General features: G+C 41.4%; 1 protein-coding gene across 2 annotated transcripts in view; it reads left to right on the forward strand.

Moving 5' to 3' along the window:
• Positions 1 to 234: 234 nt before the first annotated feature.
• EFCAB14 (EF-hand calcium binding domain 14) overlaps positions 235 to 22,577 on the forward strand; it is a 38,109-nt gene continuing 15,766 nt past the window's right edge. The window contains exons 1-4 of one of the 2 annotated variants that reach the window (XM_081226605.1): positions 235 to 1,563; positions 3,136 to 3,284; positions 9,384 to 9,529; positions 19,616 to 19,714. In XM_081226605.1, the coding sequence (XP_081082731.1) occupies positions 1,382 to 1,563; positions 3,136 to 3,284; positions 9,384 to 9,529; positions 19,616 to 19,714 (576 nt within the window). In that variant the 5' untranslated portion in view covers positions 235 to 1,381. The remainder of the gene's footprint in view (positions 1,564 to 3,135; positions 3,285 to 9,383; positions 9,530 to 19,615; positions 19,715 to 22,577) is intronic. The other variant, XM_081226606.1, reaches the window with a different exon arrangement.

Genomic DNA, 22,577 nt, shown 5'->3' on the forward strand with positions numbered 1-22,577 from the left:
CGCTTGCCGATGCAGGGGACACGGGCTGGTGCCCCGGTCAGGAAAGATCCCACATGCCGCGGAGCGGCTGGGCCCGTGAGCCATGGCCGCTGAGCCTGCGCGTCCGGAGCCTGTGCTCCGCAACGGGAGGGGCCACAACAGTGAGAGGCCCGCGTACCGCAAAAAAAAAAAAAAAAGAAAGAAAATAAAAGAAACAAAACTCGTCCTTGTCAGCTGAGCTACAGGTCCCAGACCCTCCTGGGGGCGGGGCCTCCTCGACTGGCAGGTGGGACCTGCCCTCGCTTGAGCCTGCATCCTTTAACACCCCGCCTCCCCACCGCCTCCTCGCAAGACGTCACCAGACGGGCGGCCAATGGGAGCGCGCCTTACTGGCAGGCGGTGTCGGCGGTTGCTGCCAAAGGGAAGTGAGTTGGGGCTGGAGCTATGGCCCGCGTCTGGAGCCCGCGGCCGCCGCCGCCGCCGCCGCCGCCGCCAGCGAGTCGGGAGCAGGTGCGGCCGCAGCCGGAGCGGGGGCCGGAGTCGCGGCTGGAGTGGAGGCGGCGCGTGTGAGTTGCCGAGAGTCGCCCGTGCCGGAACACCTCGAACTCTGGGTGGGAGCGCTTCAGGTGGGCTGAGCCGCCGTCGCCCCTCCTCACCGCGCCCCCAGGCCCAGACAGCAGGGCTGGGGTCTCCCCGGGCGCGGGACTGGCTCCTCTCAGGCCAAGCCCTCCAGGCCGGGCTCTGGGTCTTCCTCGGCCTCTGGCTTCCTTCAAACTCAGGCCGGAGGACGGTGATCATCTCAAACTCGGGCATTTTCTCTGTCGGGGTGGTAGCGGCTGGGAGCCCCCTCCTGCTGCCAGCTAGGGAGAGAACAGCGCCTTCCCATCGTCTCGCTCTGCATCTCTCCCTCTCCTCCCATTGAAGAACAAGTTTCTTTTTTTCTCTCCATTGGAAATTCTACCCCGGAAGTCCAAAGCACCCATCGGTGTCCTTCCCCAGCTCCTGGAGCACCCTTAGAAATACTATATACTGACCAGGTCTGAGAGTCTCTTGACTTGACTTTTTATTTTCTTTGGGAGACAAAGGTTCCCCCCTCCTCCACGTCCAACACCCCCTTCGGTAACTGACAGTGCATGCCTAGGACTTTATCCATTTGGATCACCAGCTCCCTGGCCATCTTTAGGTGACTTCCCCCACCCATCTGAGTTACAGTTTCCTCTGGGCTCCAATCTCCAGCCCCCAGCGGATCTGGTCAGTCCCACTCCTGGGTGGGACTGACCAGAAGGGCTCTGGCCCAGGATTACTCACCCTGGAAGGCGGCTCCAAGGCCTCGAGAGAATTGGGCGTCGGGTACGAACCTGGCAGCTCAGGAGTGGGTGCTCCACTTACCCCACACAAGAAGATGAAAAAGCGCAAAGAGCTCAATGCACTGATCGGCTTGGCGGGGGACAGCCGGAGAAAGAAGCCCAAGAAAGGCTCAGGCCACCGCCTGCTTCGCACCGAGCCTCCTGACTCAGACTCTGAGTCCAGCTCAGAGGAGGAAGAGGAATTTGGTGTAGCTGGAAATCGCTCTCGCTTTGTCAAGTGAGTAATGCAGTACTCAGGGGTGGGATGGGGAAAAGGCATCTCCTTGCACTACCAAGGAGGCAAATCAAAGGGAAGGAGAAGGGAGTTCTTAGGAAGAAAAAAGTGTGTAGACCTTGGAAGGCACAGAGGGAGGAAGAATGTTAGGGAGAAGATGAGTTCAGTTTCTGAATGAAGGATAAATTAGAGACCTATCTCTGAGTATGCAAAGAAGAGCTCTGAATCTAGGGTGGAAGGGTGGACTTGGGGAACGTGCTAAGAGCCCAGAAGACCAAGGTGGGAGTAGCAAAGAAGCTAAGAATAGGGAACTAAGAACAGAGAAATTTGGGGGACTAGACCTTTTGTTAAGTATAGGAGAGACAGGGACCTTAGGACTGCAGGTTTTTTTGTTAGGTTGGTTGGATTTTTTTGGTTGTTGTTTTTGTGGGGGGGTTGTTGTTGAGGGTTTTTTTGTTTCTGTTTTTTTTGCACTCTTGATGGGTCTGAATCTTGGTGATGGGGGAATATGGTGAGGGACATTCTGTTAAAAGCATGAGCCTTGAGAGAAATGACGGGTGGGAAACAAAAAGAAGAAGCCGGTTTTCTCAAACCACTTTTAGATGGTGCAGCCACTAGACAAATCCAGTAGTGAGTACAAAGACATTGCGAATTGGGGGTTACGGTAGGAAACGGCTGAAGGGAACCTTGAAGGTGCCCTTGGACTCTCTTAAGGAGCACGTTAAAAGAAGAATATGCTGCTGAGGTTGTGGAAGCAAGAGCTAGGCAGAAGGTTGGGATGCTAAAAGAAAAGAGATTGAATCCTTTGAGGTTTGTTTGTTTAGAATGTCTGTGTCCTTTTATGTTAAAGGAAGAGATTGGTTTCTTTGCCAGGTGAGGTAGTTCAGGGTAATCCTGGGTTTGAGCTGTGAATATCTGATGAAGTGGAATAGTTAACTGGAATAGTTATCCTGTTGGGTTAGTTTAGACCTTGAGTGCTGGTTGAAATTTGGTGTGAAATCTAACCCCTTTCTATGTTTCCCTTCCTTCTGAGCCAGTAAGCTGGAGTGTACCAGGTGTCCATTTAAACCTACTGTCTACTTTTTTTCATTCCATTTGGTGTAAAACTCACTCAAAAGTTTATAAAGTTTCAGTAAACTGAAATGAGGTCCTCTGGCGTGAGTATGTATTTAAGAGAGAGAAATAGATAAGTGAATTACAGTACAGTGATGGAATGGCAGAGAAGCTCTGGTCTTTACACTTCCCTAACCTGAGCCAGTTTCCAAAGAAACTGATGATGACTTGATGATGGCAGTGAGCTGCAGTGCCCGCAGGTGCTTCCTGTAGCTCACAGGAACTCCCTCTGTTTCATGTGAAGTTTGAAACCTTCGTCCCCTATAGATGGACTCTTTATAGGTCATATTATTTAGACATATTCAACCTGCTGTTCAGATTTAAGTGTGTTACCCCTGTGTTCCCTGGTGAATTAACTGGTATTCATTAGAGATTATAATTGCATGGCAAAACGTGCTATTTTGAATAAAGCTGTATTCAAATCTCTTTTGTACTCCTGGTTGAATTTGTTCTTATGATCAGGGGAGACTATTTACGATGCTGCAAGATCTGTTATCCCCTCTGTGCTTTTGTCATCCTTGCCGCCTGTGTCGTGGCCTGCGTTGGCTTGGTGTGGATGCAAGTTGCTCTGAAGGAGGACCTGGATGCCCTCAAGGAAAAATTTAGAACAAGTAAGTGGTCACCCTTTTCAGAGTATAATTTTGGACTCTTTTTCCAGGTTCTAGGACAAAGTGAACCACACTGAATTAAGACTTTTGCTCACTCTGATGAAGCACTTATATGTTCCTGTCAGCATTTTTAAACTCTTTCTTAGCTGTCAGCTTGAATGCAGTAACAGTTACTCATTTTTAAATCCACAAACAAAAAACAGTGCTTATGCACCACTAGGACAAATAGCATCTGAAATAATGGTATTGCAGTCAACACTTACAGTGCAGAAGGCAAGGGCTAAGATCCAGAAGTGTAGAATCTTGGTTAATCTCCACCTGTTACCACTTCATATTCCCCAACTATAAAGTGGCAATAGCAACACTAGGCTGTTTCCTTCCTCCTCACAGGGACACTTGAGAAAGCATGTGGGAGTGTCTGTCAGACAGTTTCCTCCTTAAGAAAAACCTATAGAAACATAGGACTGAGCAGTAATAATGATAGCCAGCATGTATGGAGTGCTTACTGTATGCCAAGTCAGAAATAAATATTTGTCTCATGAGTGTTTTAAAGTTTAAGAAACTTTAAGTTGAAGAGTTTTATATATTCAAAATTGTCAAGTTGTATTTTGCACATCCAAAGTTCTTTTTCTGAAAGGTGTGTTTGCATGGTAGCTTCAACCTGTCTTAACCTAAAGATCTTCCTTTAGCAATACTGAGATCTTTAGTTCTAGGTTTCAAGGGTTAATTTTCTAAAGCTAGTAAAGTTATACCCAAAAGATGCTTTACTCAGTCTTTGTTTTAACTAACAATTAGTGCATAGCTACAATTACAACCTGAATTTTATTATAAATAATAAAATTAATTTTTAAAAAATTTCTAAGCTAAGGAAGCAGTTTCAGGTTAATCAAAAATACCCTAACTGGGCTTCCCTGGTGGCGCAGTGGTTGAGAGTCCGCTTGCCGATGCAGGGGACGTGGGTTCGTGCCCAGGTCCGGGAAGATCCCACATGCCGCGGAGCGGCTGTGCCCGTGAGCCATGGCCGCTGAGTCTGTGCGTCTGGAGCCTGTGCTCCGTCCGCAACGGGAGAGACCACAACAGCGAGAGGCCCGTGTACAGCAAAAAAAAAAAAAAAAAAAAAAATACCCTAACTTTAGCAGCTTTAACACACCAGGAAACTGACCACCAGGCTTTCTCAAGGTCATAAAGAAATCTGGCGCCAGAACTAGAATTAAGAGTTGTTTCCTTACTTCCTCTCTTAAACCATAGGAGATCACAACCTCCTAGCTTTCCTTCACCCCAGCTTCTCTTTGCTGCCCGCAGTTAGTTAAGTTCCAAACCTGACCTAGGGACAGCTAATCCTTAGTGAGTATGTTAATGACGTTCCTAGTGATGTTGCTTGAAAAAAATATATTGAAGGGCTTCCCTGGTGGCGCAGTGGTTGAGAGTCCGCCTGCTGATGCAGGGGACGCGGGTTCGTGCCCCGGTCCGGGAAGATCCCACATGCCGCGGAGCAGCTGGGCCTGTGAGCCGTGGCCGCCGAGCCTGCGCATCCGGAGCCTGTGCCCCACAACGGGAGAGGCCACAAAAAAAAAAATAGATAGATAGATAGATAGATACTAACTTTGGTTTTCTTCTGAGCTTCTGATTCAGGGAATGGGATAGGGTAGGCCACAGTTCTCTGCCAGGATCATCCTGACCTATATGTTTTATCAATTGGTGGGATCAGACTACAGTGTAAGAATGAGATTTCTATTCTAGTTATTTTCCCTCCTGAATGCTGTCCTTAGCAGTATTACAAGGTGTTTTTAAGGCCAGTGTTTTCTTGGTAAGTAGTAATCATAACTTGGAAATGAGGTTCTGAGAAGCAGTGTTTAACTATAAATAACCACTGACGACACCTGTCTGTGCCATCATCTCTCCGTAACTAGTTGGGCCTCCTTCATTTGTACTACAGCTTGTTTTGGTTACATATAGGAGTTATTTATTTATACATTTCAAAACATTGCTCACTTCTGCCTTCCAGGGATTCATTTCTCTGATTGCTCTGTGCCTGTGTTTTCAGGACACCAGTGTAATTTGTACCTTAGCTGAGCTTTTCATTTTCAGGAAATTTCTTTGTTTAGAAATGCATATTTGGGGCTTCCCTGGTGGCGCAGTGGTTGGGAGTCCACCTGCCGATGCAGGGGAAGCGGGTTCGTGCCCCGGTCTGGGAGGGTCCCGCGTGCCGCGGAGCGGCTGGGCCCGTGAGCCATGGCCGCTGGGCCTGTGTGTCCGGAGCCTGTGCTCCACAACGGGAGAGGCCACAACAGTGAGAGGCCCGCGTACCGCAAAAAAAAAAAAAAAAAAAGAAATGCATATTTGAAGTGTATACATGTAATAGACCTGACAATCGATCAGGCAACAAATATTTATTGAGCACATGTTAATACCTGGAAATACTCTATTCAGGAGATGCCAGGAGTTGTACCCTGGGCTGTGAGACCTGCTTTCTATCACTGAGCAGCCTTCCCCTGGGACCCTGACTGCATTTGTCAGCCAGTTGAATGAAGCAGATTCAGAATTGTCAGTCCAGCTGCTCTGTGGGCTTTGGTTTGCTGCAATAGATAGGCCAGCACCTATACTGTCTAAAGCAGGACTTCTGAGGGAGGATGGGGTAGGGCCTGGGGCATAAATCAGTCCACAGGCTGAACCATTGTGGACTACTTGGCAAGAGTTTTTTTGTGAAAACCATTTTCTTGGCTAAGTGAGGTTAATCTTGTTAAACTTAAATAATCTTCCTTTGAATTATGCTTCTACTTTCAATATATTTCAATAAGTTTATTTTTATTTCTTGTTTTTCAAGAGGACAGTGGAAGTAAGACCACCTGCTGACCTGGTTTAAATACCTTTTTGAAAAATTCAGAGCCCCTTGTCCTTTATCTCATTATCTTCCAAGACACTTGTGAGGAAAGGAGGCAGGATTGCTGAAATATCTGGAACAGAAAGCAAAGCAGATAGGCTTGGTATTTTTCCCTTGAGGCCAAGGAGTAACTTGATCCTTAAGCTTGAAGTGCTGGCTGGCCTGAAACTCAGCTCAGTATTCTTCTTCTAGAACCAGGTACTCCAGAAGACCTCCACAGTTATTATAAAGAAGATTCTGTTCCCAAGCAATCTTCCCTATCGCTCAAGGCTAAAGTGAGGGGAAAGAATTTGGAAGAAAAACACAGTATTGATAAATCAGACATCTTCATTGCTGGTCATACAGGGAGAGTAGCAGTTTGGTCATTCAGTGCAGAACTTAAAAATGGTCTTGTTAGGCTGTAAGCATCTGTGACAGCTGAAGTATACTAGAAAGAGTATTGGTCTTAGAAGCACAAGGTTTGACTGTTGAATCCTGACTTGCTCATTACTAGCTGTGAAACATAGGCAAGTCACTTATTCTTTCTGAACCTCATTTTCCCATCCATAATATGTAAAGATGTATTTGTGCTATGAAAGCACTTTGGGCATTCCTCTGTCATAAGACCTGTCACACTGTATAGTAATTCTGGGGCGACGCCTTGCTCCCCACTAGACTGAGAGCTTCAGGGCCTTTTGTATGCACTAGTGCCAAGTACAGGGCCAGGCACACAGTAGGGACTCGATCACAAGATGAGTAATTACATAAAAGTTTATTGTAAATTATAAAGATGTATAATTATAAAGTATTGTTATTGGCATTATATGTTGTATCTAAAGGGTATAGGCAAAAATCTCCATTTCCTGATCTTAAAGATCAGGAAAAGAGCTAAGTAAGTTCTTTTGAGTATTACTGTACTAAATTTTAAATAAGTTGCTTTCCATGTTGAAAGAACATGAATTAGTAATCATAAGTTGTTTGTTTACTACACTTCATTCCATTTATGTAATCAGAGTGCCTTTACTTGTCTTATCTCTCCTAAAAAACCCCAAATCAGATCATGAATATAATCCCCTCTTAGCTCATACAATCCTCAGGATCCAGAGTGTTTTCAGGGCTTGTCAGACTCACATGTTTATTAGTTAATAATTTTAATCCAAGTTATTTATGTGTTTGTCTTACTTCCTCCTCTACTTAATTCATATAGATTACGGGAAAAAGACTCTCCCCCAGCCTTAGGATGTTTTACCACCAGAGAATGGCAGACGTGTGTGGGATAAGTTTTTCTTTATAACCTAACTGAATATGTATACGAAATTCAGTTGGGTGCTATAAGTGCTACATTAATTTCGACTGACTGGTAAAATATTCCTACCACATGAGATGAATGTATTCCTGCAAACTGTGTGTAAATCAAATGTTACATTAAAAGCACTTAGCCAAGTCTACTATTTTTTAAAGAAATCCCTCAGCACATATTTTTGAAAAGTGAATAAAAATATCTAATTTCTTTTAATAATTCTGAATTTTCAGGTAGTGGGTTTGCTTACAGTGAGGATACCACCACCACCCCCTGATTTTTGTGGGGATTTTTTTGTTGTTGAATTTATTTATTTGTTGAGTTTTCTTTGTTTAACTTAATAGGATAATATTAACTCCATTTCATACCATACAGTCATTTCACTGGACAGGCATTTGCATGCTTCTGTGTACCTGGGACTGTGCTGGGCCCTGGAATACAGGACCCAATAAGACCTGTCCTCAGGCAGCTCTCTGTCAGTCTGATGGAGGGGACAGACAAGTAAATAAGTATAGCACAGTGTGTTCAGTGCTCAGTAGACTTTGGAGTGGTAAAGAGGTAACGGTGGTCCAAGGTGGGGGCCAGCTCTTTGTGCTGAATCTTGAAAGGAATTAACTAGGCTAAGGTGGCAGAAATGAAGAAGGGGCAAGCCAAGGGCATCTAGGCAGAGAGAATAGTGTGTGCAGTCACTGAGGCTTAAAGAGGTTGGTGTGTCAGGAAAATCAGCTTGGCTAGCAAGTAGATTGAAGTGGTAGCTAAAGTGATGAGAAATATGGTTGGGAGGTAAGCAAAGGCCAGATTTATTCAGTCTCTAATACTTACTGAGTGCCTGAAATGTGCCAGGTATATTCTAAATGCCAACTATACAGAAATGAACAAAAAAAGTCTGGGAACTTACATTTTAGTAAATTATTTTTTATCTGTCCATTATGCCAGTTTTTGGTTTTAAGGAAAGCATACGATAACTAATCAGGCAGTCTGTGGCTTTAAAAGAAAGACATAGGTTTTATTCTGGAGGACCAACCACTATCAATCAGTATTTTATTTTCCATGAAAAGGAAAGAATACTCTAAAGAAAGAAGAGAAAGCACTCTTTCAGGCCTCTACCTTCAGGCTGGCAAATCTCTAAACCATCCATGAGATGTTGTTTCCCAAAAGAAAGGCCAAATAATACCCTATACTTCACCTAACATTTTCCTTTATCTTCTGTTTCACTTTGAGCTTTTGGGTTGATTTAAGAAAACACTATTTGCTGTTTATGAAAAAGATTTAAAATCTTCGCTCTCATAACAGTGCTTGAAAGGTGGTAAGAATCCATCTTGCGTTTGACCAATTTGAGATAGAAAAAAATAGATTTAAACATTTAGAGATATAACTTAGGCTGTCACCTTGAACATTAATGGAGTAAGGTTTATAAATCTTCATTGACCAGTCAGAAAGCTTCTTAACTGAGCAGGTCAGTACTTAACATTTATTTATCACGTATTATATGCCTGGCCAGCTGTGTGTAGTGCTTTACAGCCATTCTTTCACTTAAAATATACTTCACAGGATGGTTAGAATTATCACTGTATTACAGATGAAGAAACTAAGCTCAAAAAATTTGAGTAGTTTGCTCAAAATCACAGTTAGTAAGTTACAGAGTTGAAATTCAAATCTCACTCTTTCTGCTGATGTTGTTTGTTATCATTCTTAGCCACCTGACTTTAAAAAGTTGTATTGCCAGTAGTGAAATAGCCCCAGTTAAATGGAGCTTTAGCGTTAAAGATATACATTTACGTAAATAAAAGAACAGTGGAGTTGATAGATGTGAGTTGTCATTATCCTCCCAGAATTAACTTTCATTAATCTATCTTCTTTCCTGCTGTATGATTATTTTTTCATCTTGGAGCCATGAGGGAACTTTATGGCTATTTATCATTGTTCTTATTTTTGCTTTTAGTGGAATCTAATCAGAAAAGCTCATTCCAAGAAATTCCCAAACTTAACGAAGAACTACTCAGCAAACAAAAACAACTTGAGAAGATTGAATCTGGAGAGCTGGGATTGAACAAAGTCTGGATAAACATCACAGAAATGAATAAGCAGGTAGCAAAAGTGTGATTCTATTTCTCTGTAAGCTGTGAATATTTCATTTTGTCTGTTTAGTATGTATCTGTAAGTATAGGGAACTCACTTCAGATTGTTTTACTTTTTGAAATGGTGCTTTGCATACTGTGATCCCAACACATTAAAGTCAGGTAAAATAGGTAATAGTTATGCATTTACCCAATATTTAAAATGTTAACCCTTTCTGCAAAGGAACAGAGTTTTACCAAGTAGAACAGTTTAGAGGAAGTTAGAAATTCTTGAATCAACTTTTCCTAAGGAACAGTGTAGGTATTAAATTTAAGAACAGTGTCGTCTAACGCCCAAGAAAATTGGATAACTTGTTTTTATTAGCTAATGAGAGCTTATCTTGTTTAATATAGTTTACAGACTTACAGCCTTGCGGTGTAGTGCTATATGCTGTACTAAAAACTTATCAGCAGCTAATGATAAGTATTATTCTAGAATAGCATTGGAGGAAATGGCAGAGTTGGTTAAATACCTTGACCAGGCAAGCAGGACTAGAGCCCAAACTTTTCCAGTCCCTAAATTGGCCAGATCTCACATTCATTCCGAAAGAGGGACTCTGTCAGAGGAAAAGAGCATATTCAGAAGATGTTGATGCAGCATTGTCAGGATTCAGCAGTCAAACCTTGTGTTTATATGAATAAGGTGCTGCAGTTGCCACTTGGCAACTATAGCCCCTGTTCTCAGTTTCTGTGGCTTAGTTAAGAAAGACATGTGCGTCGAGAAGAAAACTCAAGTGCCAAGTGAATAGTACACCCACAAAGTGCTTAAAGCTAGTTTTCCCTGTTGTCCCTGTCGTGGCTAAGAGGATATTCTCTTCTCAGAGTGGAGTCACAAAGTTCAGAATCAGCCAGGGCAGAGAGCACTGTGCTAGAATAAAGTGCTTGCCAATGTTTTGGAAGCTACCCCCTCCTTTCAGCAGTAGTTTGGGAGTGGGGCGGTTCAGCACTTGCGACCAGAGATCAGTGACCTGGGGCAGAAGCTTTCAAACTTTTGCCTGGAACCCACATTAAGAAATATTTTTCATCATTACCCAGTAAACACATGCATACATGTATGTAACTGAAATAAAAGTTTCTGAAAACGGTCACTTGTCCTTAATATTATGCTGCCTTAGGATATTTTATTATTTTTTGTTCAGTTCTCTTTCATTTTTAAAAAGTATTCGTGAAATAATTGATGGGTTGCAGCACCTAGTATTTATTAGTTATCATTTAGCCTTGGACTCTGAGTTATAAGGGAAAAGCAGGTATTCACTCCGTTTTTACAAGAAAAATAGGATAAACTGTGGTCTTGCTTGTATTCACAGAGCAAATGAGCAGTTTGTCCAGAGAGTACATCAGGTGAAAGTAAACCACCATGAAGCACTGAGAGACAATTAGCATCTCTCTCTGGGGCAAACTGTGGGTTCTTTATAGTAGCCAGTCATGGAGTTTACCGTTCTGAGGCATCTAATTACACCAGAAGGTTGTATATTGTGTTCTGAGCTTTGAGCACAGTACTGATGGTGATGGCATTTAAGATGGTAACTGCCACTCATTAAATGCCTTCTTTATGCAGGCCCCTATTAGATGTACTACATATGAGATCTCCTTTCTCCTTTTTCGCTTCTATAACTCTATGAAGAAGGAGGTGCTATCTCCATTTTTTTTTTTTTTTTTTTGCGGTACACGGGCCTCTCACTGTTGTGGCCTCTCCCGTTGCAGAGCACAAGCTCCGGACACGCAGGCTCAGCGGCCATGGCTCACGGGCCCAGCCGCTCCATGGCATGTGGGATCTTCCCCGACCGGGGCACAAACCCGTGTCCCCTGCATCGGCAGGCGGACTCTCAACCACTGCGCCACCAGGGAAGCCCATATCTCCATTTTATAGATAAGAAAACTAAGGCTCGATGAGGTTAAGTAGTTTGCCCAAGGTCAACAGCTGTGTAGCAGTTCTAACAAAAGATTCAAGTTGTAGGAGCCTGTTTTCGTTCCAATTTTCTACTCTGCCTTCCATCTTTATAACCTCTAAAGGACACAGTAGGTGCTTAGTAGATAAAGCTGAAAGGATGTGAAGTCAAGTCCCTATCAGGGCTCATAATCATTCATCATTGATGATTGTCTGTTTTAGTAACTTTTTTACTTACTATTTAAAGAACACTTAATTTTAACCCCAAAGCAGAAAAGCAGCATTTCAGGCTTTATAGTGTAAAATGGTCTAATAAAATGGTCTACAGTAGCTATTTTTAATTCCACTAATGAAAAGTCATGTAATATGCATGAAATTCATGACTCATCTTTTGGCTGGAATGTGGGGGATTTTTCCTTAATGGTTTGTACCTAATTCAACTTTTTAGACTCTTTGAATTGCAATGTGTGACTTTAGAGATAAGTTCTATAACACTTGAATCCAATCTGACATGCTAGAATGTGTCTATCAGAGACCAAAGCAGTCCCAGATATCAATAATGGGAGAGTGCCCCTTGTCTCTCTATTCTAGTTAAACATGTAGCTTTGCTGTAGTTTTCCATAGGTTTGGGCATTATTCCACCCAAGAGAGGAATGCTGAAAAATGGAATCCAGCTTTGCGCTTTCTGGGACTGTAGCTGAGTCCTAGTGACAGTGTGTGGTCCAGGTCTTATAAGAGAGTAAGAAGTCCTAAGTGTTGCCTGGTAATTGGAGAATTAGTGGTCAGCTCTCCAGAGCATACTCTTTCTGTGAGGCAGCTGATACCCTAGGCCTAGAGCTTTTGGGGCATGGGGAGAAGTGGAACAGCACCTCACCTTACGTTGCCTCGGCTTTCAGGCTGCTCCTCTGGCTTTGGGTGAAATGATAGCTGTTAACCAGCCACACTGGCCATTTGTGAGACCATTACCATTTTTGAGATACCTGTGACTAACATCAGGCTCTGCCACAGCCTCAGGATAGAGCCTTACCTGGGAGAGTAGTTTCTACCCAGATTGTTCCACCTAGAACACAGCTTGTTGTCCCTTTAAGATCTGGCCAGTTGTCACTGGAAGGAGTTGTTCCCTCAGGTGAAAAAAAGGGAACCACACAATTGATAGGTCATTTGGAATAATCACATCCTTGCCCATCAAGTTGGTGTAGAGCCAGTTGTGTACGTGATTTGGGACACTGAGTAAAACACACATGGGGGAGACCCCTTCCAAATACTTTACGATTGAGCATGTTAAGATAGTCTTGGAAGGCCCGGTGGAGGTCATGGGGAAAGGGCCAGCCAAGGAAATCTGTCACACCCCTTACAAAGCTTTGTGATGTGTTTTCCTATGTGTATATTTCTTCCCCATCGTTTGTCTTTAAAATTTCATGAGTAATATGTGAATGTATTCTTATATAAGATTTAATAGCAAAATACACATAGAACTCTTACGAAAACTCCCCTTCAACCGCATCTCTGTATGTGCCCCCATCACACACAGATACACACACATAACACACATTCCCTGTCCCCATAGTTCTTCGCTGTCAGTAGTCTGGGCTACATTCTTACAGTCCCCTTTATATGCATTTACAGAATTGTAATAGCTTTTAATATGAATTAGCTTTTAGGTTAGCGTGTGCACATGCACACGCGTGTATGTGACTAAATGGAGTCATTAGGTATATATTCTACAGCTTTCTCTGTTTAACTCAGTATATCTACATCCTTAGTGTTAGACATTTAGATGTTTCTAGAGTTTTGCTATTACAAATAAGAAAGCAGTGAATAGTCTTGAACGTACACCTTTATGCTGGTGAGCATAAAGTAATCTTTTTTTAATTTGTTTTCTTCCAGTTTTATTCAGATGTAATTGATATACAGCACTGTATAAGTTTAAGGTGTACAGCATAATGATTTGACTTAATACATCTAAAATGATTATCACAGTACATTTACTGAACATCCATCATCTCATATAGATACAAAATTAAAGAAGTAGAAAAAATATATATACTTGTCCCTGTGATGAGAACTCTTAGGGTTTACTCTCTTAACTTTCGTATATAACATACAGCAGTGTTAATTATGTTTATCATGTTGTACATCACATCCCTAGTACTTATTTATCTTATAACAAGAAGTTTGTACCTTTTGACCACCTTCCTCCCACTCCCCCTCCCCTCATAATTCCCCCCCACCCCGCCTCTGGTAACCAACCACAAATTTGGTCTCTTTTTATGAGTCTGTTTGTTTGTTTTTGAACTATAATTGACCTGTAATACTGTTAGTTTCTGTTATACAACATAGTGATTTGATATTTATATACATTTCAAAATGATCACCACAATAAGTCTAGTTACTTATGCCACCATATAAAGATAATACGTAGTTATTAACTGCATTCCTAACACTGTGCATTTCATGCCTGTGACTCATTTATTTTTCACCTGGAAGTTTGTACCTCATAATCTCCCTCACTTAGTTCTTTCCTTCCCCAACGCTTCCTCCCCTCTGGCAAACACCTGTTTGCTCTCTGTATCTGTAACTGTTTCCATTTTGTTATGTTTGTTCATTTGTTTCTTAGATTCCACATATAAGTGATATCACACAGTATTTGTCTTTCTCTGTCTGACTTATTTCACGTAGCATAACATCCTTTGGGTCCATCCATGTTGTCACAGATGGCAAGATTTTATTCTTTTTTATGGCTGAGTAATATTCCATTTTGTATATATATGTGTGTGGGGTGTGTGTGTGTGTGTGTGTGTGTATCATACACACCACAACTTCTTTATCCATTTATCTGTTGATGGGCACTCAGTTTGCTTCCATATATTTCCTATAGTAAATAATGCTACAATGAACGTAGAGGTGTATATATCTCTTCTAATTAGTGTTTTCATTTTCTTTGGATAAATACCCAGAAATGGAACTGCTGAATCATATGGTAGTTCTGTTCTTTATTTTTTTGAGAAATCTCCCTACTGTTTTCCATAGCGGCTGCACCAGTTTACATTCCCAGTGCAAGAGGGTTCCCTTTTCTCCACATCCTTGCCAGTACTTGTTATTTGTTGTCTTTTTGATAGTAGCCATTCTGACAGGTATGAGGCAATATCTCATTGTGGTTTTCATTTGCATTTCCCTGATGATTAGTGATGTTGAACATCTTTTCATGTGCCTGTCTTCTTTGGAAAAAAGTCTGTTCAGATCCTCTGCCCATTTTTTAATTGGGTTGTTTGTTTTTTAGATGTTGAGTTGTTTGAGCTCTTTGTATATTTTTGAGTATTAACCCCTCCTCAGATATATCGTTTGCAAATATCTTCTCCCATTCAGTGGGATCCCTTTTTGTTTGGTCGACAGTTTCCTTCACTGTGTAAAAGCACTTTAGTTTGATGAAATCCCATTTGTTTATTTTTGCTTTTGTTTCTCTTGCCTAAGGAGACATATTCAAAAACGTATTAATAAAACCAGTGTCAAAGAGCTTACTACCTGTGTTTTCTTGTAGAAGTCTTATGGTTTCAGGTCTTTACATTTGAGTCTTTAATCCATTTTGAATTTATTTTTGTTCATGGTGTGAGAGAGTAATCCAGTTCAATTCTTTTTCATGTAGCTGTCCAGTTTTCCCAACACCATTTGTCGAAGAGGCTGTCTTTTCCCCATTGCATAGTCTTGCCTTATTTGTTGTAGATTAATTGCCCAGATAACTGTGGGTTCATTTCTGGGCTCTCTATTCTGTTCCATTGATCTATGTGTCTGTTTTTGTGCCAGTCCCATACTATTTTGATTACTGTAGCTTTATAGTATAGTTTGAAATCAGGGAGCATGATACCCGTAGTTTTGTTCTTTCTCAAGATTGTTTTGGCCATTTAGAGTCTTCTGTGTTTCCATACAAATTTTAGAATTATTTGTTCTAGTTCTGTGAAAAACGCCATTGGTATTTTGATATGGATTGCATTGAATCTGTAGATTACCTTGGGCAGTATGGTCATTTTAACAATAATTTTTCCAATCCATGAACACGATCTATCTTTCCATCTGTTTGTGTCGTCTTCAGTTTCTTTCATCAGGGTCTTACAGTTTTCCAAGTACAGGTCTTTTACCTCCTTAGTTAGATTTATTCCTAGGTATTTTATTCTTTTTGATTAAACAAGTAACCTTTAGGATAGATTTCTAGAAATGAAATTGCTGAATTAAAGGGTGTGAACGTTTCAAATTGTGACAGATAATCCTAGATAACCATCTAACAAGTCTTCTCCAATTTACATTTCCATTAACAGTGCATGAGAATACCTATTTCCGTTTGTGCTTTTCAAACCTCAGTGTTATTCATATCTTTTTAAGGGCATGTGTTAAAACCTCCTTGATGTAACTGCTGCTCTTAAGAGGTTTATAGTTTGCTGAGAGTATCTCTCTGGAGCTGAAGTTTCTCACCCATTTTATTTTTAAATGGATAGAGTTGGAATGTTGAAGATTAATCTGAGTATTTTGGAGCACTTATGGAGAATTGCATGTTTAAGTGCTTATTAAATTTCATTATTAAAGAGCTAACACTTACTTGATATTTTGTTTGTATCAGGTACTGTGCTGAGAGCTCTAGATATGTATCTCATTTAAGCCTCATAACCTGTATTAGTCATCTGTTGCTGTGTTACATTTGTCCCAAAGCTTAATGACTTAAAACAACAAACATTTATTATCTCACAGGTTTTCTGGGTCAGAAATTTGGAAGCAGCTTAGTTGAGTTGTTCTGACTAGGATCTCTCTAAGGTTGCAGCTAAGATATACGGCCAGGGCTGCATATCTGAAGGCTTGACTGGGACTGAAGCATCCTCACTCACATGGCTGTTGGCAGGAGGTCTCAGTTTGTCCCACCATGGCTTCTCCATGGGGCTGCTTGAGTGTTTTCACAACATGGCAGCCGGCTTATCCAGAGTGAGTGATCCAAAAGAGAGCAAAAAGGAAGACAGTGCTTTTTTATGACCTAGTTTTCAAAGTTGCCCATTGTTACTTGCACTTTATTCTGTGGGCCAAAAGTGAGACACTCAGTGCAGGCCACACTCAAGGGAAAGGGAATTAGTGTCCACCTCTTGACGGGAGGACTATCAAAGAATTTGTGGACATATTTTAAAACCATCATATGTCCCAATGAGATGGTTGTTGTTATACCATGCTACCAGTGAGGAAAATGAGTTCACACTTAATGTAGCCTTATCTCCTACTTCCTAGACTCTACCCTCTACTCTGCTTGGACTACCCTTCTCAGCATCCATCCCAGACACAGAGTGTTCATTCTTAGCCATTCATTCATTTGGTAGTTGCTTATTGAATGCCTGTCTTTGTGTCAGGTGTATTATGGAAAATAAAACAGACATGGTCCTTGATGACATGGAGCTTACAGTCTAGTGGAGGAGAGAAACCTTAATTTAAAATCACACACATAAATAAATCATTGTCACTCTGAGAAATGCTATGAAGGAAAAGTATTCTGGGCCTATTCTTGCTATTGCTTCTTACCTATTCCCTGATGCCACACTCACCCTTCTAACCTAGAAAGGATAGCTGATTTATTTCTATATATAAAACTCTTACTTCTCTATCAGAGTCTGATTTGAGTCCTGCTTCACTGAAGCCTGTCCCTTTCAACCTGCACTAATATTTTCTTAGACTGTATTCAGTATCACATTTAGTACCTTTCTTTAATGTTACCTATCTACTTCTACCTCTCCCTCTCCCTCCCTCCCTCTCCCCTCCCTCTGCCTCTCCCTCCTCCTCTCTCTTCCCCTCCCCCTCTCCCTCTCCTTTTCTCACTCATATTTTGCTCCTGCCCCCCAGGCCTTCTTTCTATTCTTCAAATATGCCAAGCTCTTTCCCACACTGGGACCTTTGCCCTAGCAATTCCCTCTGCCCTGAAATGTACTTCTTTTTATCTCTCTCTGGTTAATTCCTTATTATTTAGATCTCAGTTTAAATTTTATCTTCTAATAGAGGCCCTCTCTGGCAGTCCAATCTAAAGTAGCTACCCAGTCACTCATCATCACCTTATTTTATTTTTTTTCACATCTTTATTGGAGTATAAATGCTTTACAATGTTGTGTTAGTTTCTACTGTACAACAAAGTGAATCAGCTGTATGTATACATATATCCCCATATCCCCTCCTTCTTGAGCCTCCCTCCCACCCTCCCTATCCCATCCCTCTGGGTCGTCACAAAGCAGCGAGCTGATCTCCCTGTGCTGTGCAGCAGCTTCCCACTAGCCATCCATTTTACATTTGGTAATGTATATATGTCAATGCTACTCTCTCACTTCATGCCAGCTTCCCCTTCCTCCCCATGCCCTCAAGTCCGTTTTCCACCTCTACGTCTTTATTCCTGCCCTGCCACTAGGTTCATCAGTACCGCTTTTTAAAATTCCATATATATGCGTTAGCATACAATATTTGTTTTTCTCTTTCTGACTTACTTCACTCTGTATGACAGATTCTAGGTACATCCACCTCACTACAAATAACTCAGTTTCATTCCTTTTTATGGTTGAGTAATATTCCATTGTATAAATGTGCCACATCTTCTTTATCCGTTCATCTGTTGATGGACATTTAGGTTGCTTCCATGTCCTGGCTGTTGTAAACAGAAGTCACCTTATTTTCATTTTCCTCTAATGTATCCCGCTATCTAATATTTTTCTTATATCAGATTGTCTCTTTGCACTAAAATGTAAACACCAAAGATCACTGGCATCTGTGTTGTTCACCACTGGAATAAAATAGGGCTTAATAGATATTTGTTGCAGGAATGAATGAATGAGTGGATGAATGAAAGGAAAATGGTCTGACGCCCCTGAACACATCCCTCCTAAAAGGAAAGAGGGAGAAGAGTTCCAAGGCTCCTCACTGCACTCCCTTGTTCAGAACACGCTGCTGCTCACTCCAGGAGCTCTCTTTAAATACTGTACACAGTACTTATTACTATCTAATACTTTGCTTCTTTGTTCTTCTGTCACCTCCTACCAGGATGTAAGCTCCATGAAAGCAAGACCCCACGGTCTTATTTGCCACTTTCTCCACAGTTCTGGGCACAGAGAAGGTGCCAGACATTTGTTGAAGAAAAGAATAAGGGGTCAGGTTTACTTTGTCTTGTATCCATCTGATGCCTACCACAGGGTTAGGCATGTCACAAGTGCCTAGAAACTTTCATGGTCACTCTGTGAGGCCATTCTGAATATAATTGCTGTTGGTAGATCTGTGTCCTCATCCTAGAATTTGGGACAGGAAAGCAGTGTGGAACCAAGTTTTGAGCCACATTGCAAGGTTTTTAGAATATGATCTCTGCAACCTGAAACTGAGTATTACACAGGTTCCATCAGTCCTCATTCTAGAGAGAAGTCCAGCTATTTAGAATTTTACCCATAAATAGCAGAAGGGAAGATACATTTTATTTTGATTCAATTCCTATTTTAATACATTCAGTATTATCAGTCAGCCAGCAGGTCCGTGGGTATTTATTGAGCCCCTTCAGGGTACAAAGTAGTGCTTTGGTTGAGCTATTGAGTTTGAAATATTAATCACATTGTTAAACCAAAACTAAATCCCCAAGTAGTTGAAAGTGCCATTCAAGTTGTCAGGGTTCAGTTGCTGTCAACTGTATATTGTGATGTTGGGCTTTTACTTTATAATATACGTTCCCACTTGGGCAGAAACAAAAGTTCAGCAAATAACTAAGGTGGTATTTTTTACCAAAATAAAATCTTTCAGAGGTCCTTGATCATTAGCTTTCTTCCTGTCCAGTTGTTGAAGGATTGTGTTGTAATTACTGCATCTTTTGGGTAATTTAAGATTTTTGCATCTTGTAGCTGCCAGGAGTGGGGTAAAGAATAATGCCTGCCTTTCCCTCCTTGGCACTGGTATTTAAACTGCGCAGGGAGAGAAGGGGTGTTATTGCTTCCTCCCACATCTCAAGTCTATCCAAGGTACTCTGCAGAGTTCTTCTACTCCTGTGACCTGACCGGGCAGAACGTCTGGATCACAGAATCGCATGATGTCCAAAGGTGCTTGACATCACCATCAGCTGTAGAGTGTGTGAAGGGAGCATTGTTCTACAAGTCCTGTTTTCACTGTTTATTACTCATTTCTTTTCAGATTTCTCTGCTGACTTCTGCAGTAAACCACCTCAAAGCCAATGTCAAGTCAGCTGCAGACTTAATTAGCCTGCCTGCCACTGTAGAGGGACTTCAGAAGGTAAGTGCTCTGTATGGGCACTGAAATTAACCTACTGTAATTCTGTCTTTTTAAAAATTCTCTTTGAAAGGCTGGCATTTGAAATCAGCTACTCCAAGAGGACAGTAATAGAGTTCAAGACATCTCTGCTTTGGTCTGGTTAGTTGGGCCTTTAATTTGCAACAGGTGGTTTTAGCTATGGTTTATATGGATTCACACCTTTTTATTTGGCTTTCCAAGTCCCAGGATTGCTTTGCTGGGACTCTTTTTTTTTTTTTTTTTTTAGTTTCTGCTTTATAACAAAGTGAATCAGTTATACATATACATCTGTTCCCATATCCCTTCCCTCTTGCGTCTCCCTCCCTCCCACCCTCCTTATCCCACCCCTCCAGGCGGTCACAAACCACCTAGCTGATCTCCCTGTGCTATGCGGCTGCTTCCCACTATCTATCTACCTTACGTTTGGTAGTGTACATATGTCCATGCCTCTCTCTCGCTTTGTCACAGCTTACCCTTCCCCCTCCCCATATCCTCAAGTCCATTCTCAAGTAGGTCTGTGTCTTTATTCCTGTTTTACCCCTAGTAAACATGTTAACATGTGTGGGTTTGATTTTCATTACTTGCCTTTTCAGTTCATCATCCACAACATCTTTATGAAAGCAGAGCAATTGTACATGAGAGTTGCTCTAAGTTGCTATTATTTTCCATGATTGAGAAAGAGAGAGGATTTTTTGTTTGTTTTCATTGGTTTTGTTTTTTAAAAAAAGATAATTTGGGAGAGTGCAAAATAAAAATTCAGGATATGATAAGTACTGCCAAGGATGTGGATAGAGGGAAACTTTCAAACACTCCTGCTGGGAGTATAAATTGGTAAAAAGCATTTTGGAAAACAATATATATTATTTTATAAAGGTAGAGAGACACACCCTCTAAGCAAATCACTCTTAGGGATATGCCCTAGACTCTAGGGCCTAGGCAAACATTACTTTAGAATTTCTGTTTACTTGATCCCTAGGATTCAGCCTAGAGCAGGAGGCAGTAACCAACCAGTTGAAGAATATGTTGGGATCTTTAGAGCTGGGTGGGGAGAGTGGGTAGGGAATGGAAGGAAAAGAGCATGCTTAATGGGCACACAAGCAACATGAGGCCCTGTAGCAGGAGGTGGAAGAAGGATTCTGGAGCAGGGAACCCCAAACAATGGGTATCAAATCTAGAATCTTTGGCTTTTAAAAGTCAGTGTGTGCTGAGTTTGATTTGATTATATACCAGGCTCTATAAACATACAAATTGTTTCCTCAAAGGAGTGAGAAATTCCTAAGCCAGAAACAAAGCTTGTTATTTTATAGCCACACCACCTGTGTGTGCTCAGTCTCTATAGTCTGCTGTTTGTCCAATATGGTCATCTGCTTACAACTTAAAAAAAAAAGTAGGGACAACTTTGATGAGGCCAGACTGTTTTTGCCATTATTCCCAAGGGTCAAATGGAAAAGGTAGGCCTCTGTAGCCTTTAATACAGAAGCAACTCTGGCAGTCTTGCATTCAAAAAGGAAATTGGTTTATTCTTGCATTCGTTAATTCAACAAACATTTGTGGGGCTTCCTCCAGTGTGTGCCAGGCACTTCACAGTTGGTGAGAATACTAGTTTCAGGGTTTTGCTCTAGAGTTCACATGGCTCTGTCAGCTGCTTCCTTAAAAAAAAAAAATCGTAAACAAGAGCTTACTATCTTCTTGCATCCTGATGGGCTCATGCATCCAGCCAGTGAGGATTCTCTAACAGTGGATGTCTTTGAATGCTTGTAGCTTCTGTAACAACAGAGCTTACGTAGACAAAATCCCAGCTTAGAGACTTCTACCCAGTATGTTGTCTCTTTGCAAATCTGTGCATTTATAATGTCAGGCACTACTTTTATTACAGGTGGCTCAGTTTTGAAGTGGCAGGTCATCTCAAAAAACCTAACTTCAATGTATCTCATGTAATTTTTTTTTTAATGTTGAAAATGTCATTTCTTTTTCTCTTGGATTCTTGGCTATCAGTATAATAAAAACACCCTTGGTTAAAAATACTAATGGGACACTATAAAATTGTCAGTATATCTTAATGAAAGACCAAAACCTATCAAATTAGTAACACTCTTTTAGATGTTCCTTTAGGACAAGCCTGTTTTAAAAGATGGTTTCTGAATTATATTCCTAAGTCTGCAATCCACTTGGGCTCCTTAGACCTAATGAAAGCAAGTAAGCTACTAGCCATATCTAACTCTACTCAGTAGTTACTGATGGGATTCTAAAGCAGAAGAACACATGCTGCCAAATGGAATTTTCCCTTCATCTCTGCAATGCTGGGTTTTCCAAGGCCAAAAATGGTTCCACCCGTTTTCACTCAGAAGTCATCATTTGCTCCTGAGAGTGGCAGTCTACAATGGTAGCTCTGGCCATCTGCCTGCAGGGCTTGATAGAGGCAGTTTGTGGGAGAACTTTATCTGCAGATCCCAGATTTATAAGCTAGTTTTTTGGGGGTTTTTTTGTTTTGTTTATTCTGTTTTGTTTTTAAGGAAAGATCTGGCTTTCCTCTATGAAAATTACGTGTGTGTGTATGTGTAGTTTCTGGTTAATTGTGTCAGTATAAACTACATGGAGTTCATAGTTCGAAGATACTTGAAATAATCCTCCATTAGGTCAGTGTTTAAGTAAAATCACAATGATATACCACTACACTCCCACTAGAATGGCTAACGTGGAACAGATTGAGGATACCAGTATTGATGAGGAGATGGAGTAAAAAAGTTAAGCCTACACCTACCATATGATCAGCCACTCACCTCCTAGGAATTGTGATAACGAGAAAGCTTATGATGAAGGGAAATGAAAGCATATGCCCACATGA

The sequence above is a fragment of the Mesoplodon bidens genome (genome assembly GCF_964165515.1).
Source record: "Mesoplodon bidens genome assembly, chromosome: 2".
Classification (NCBI taxonomy): Eukaryota; Metazoa; Chordata; class Mammalia; order Artiodactyla; family Ziphiidae; genus Mesoplodon; species Mesoplodon bidens.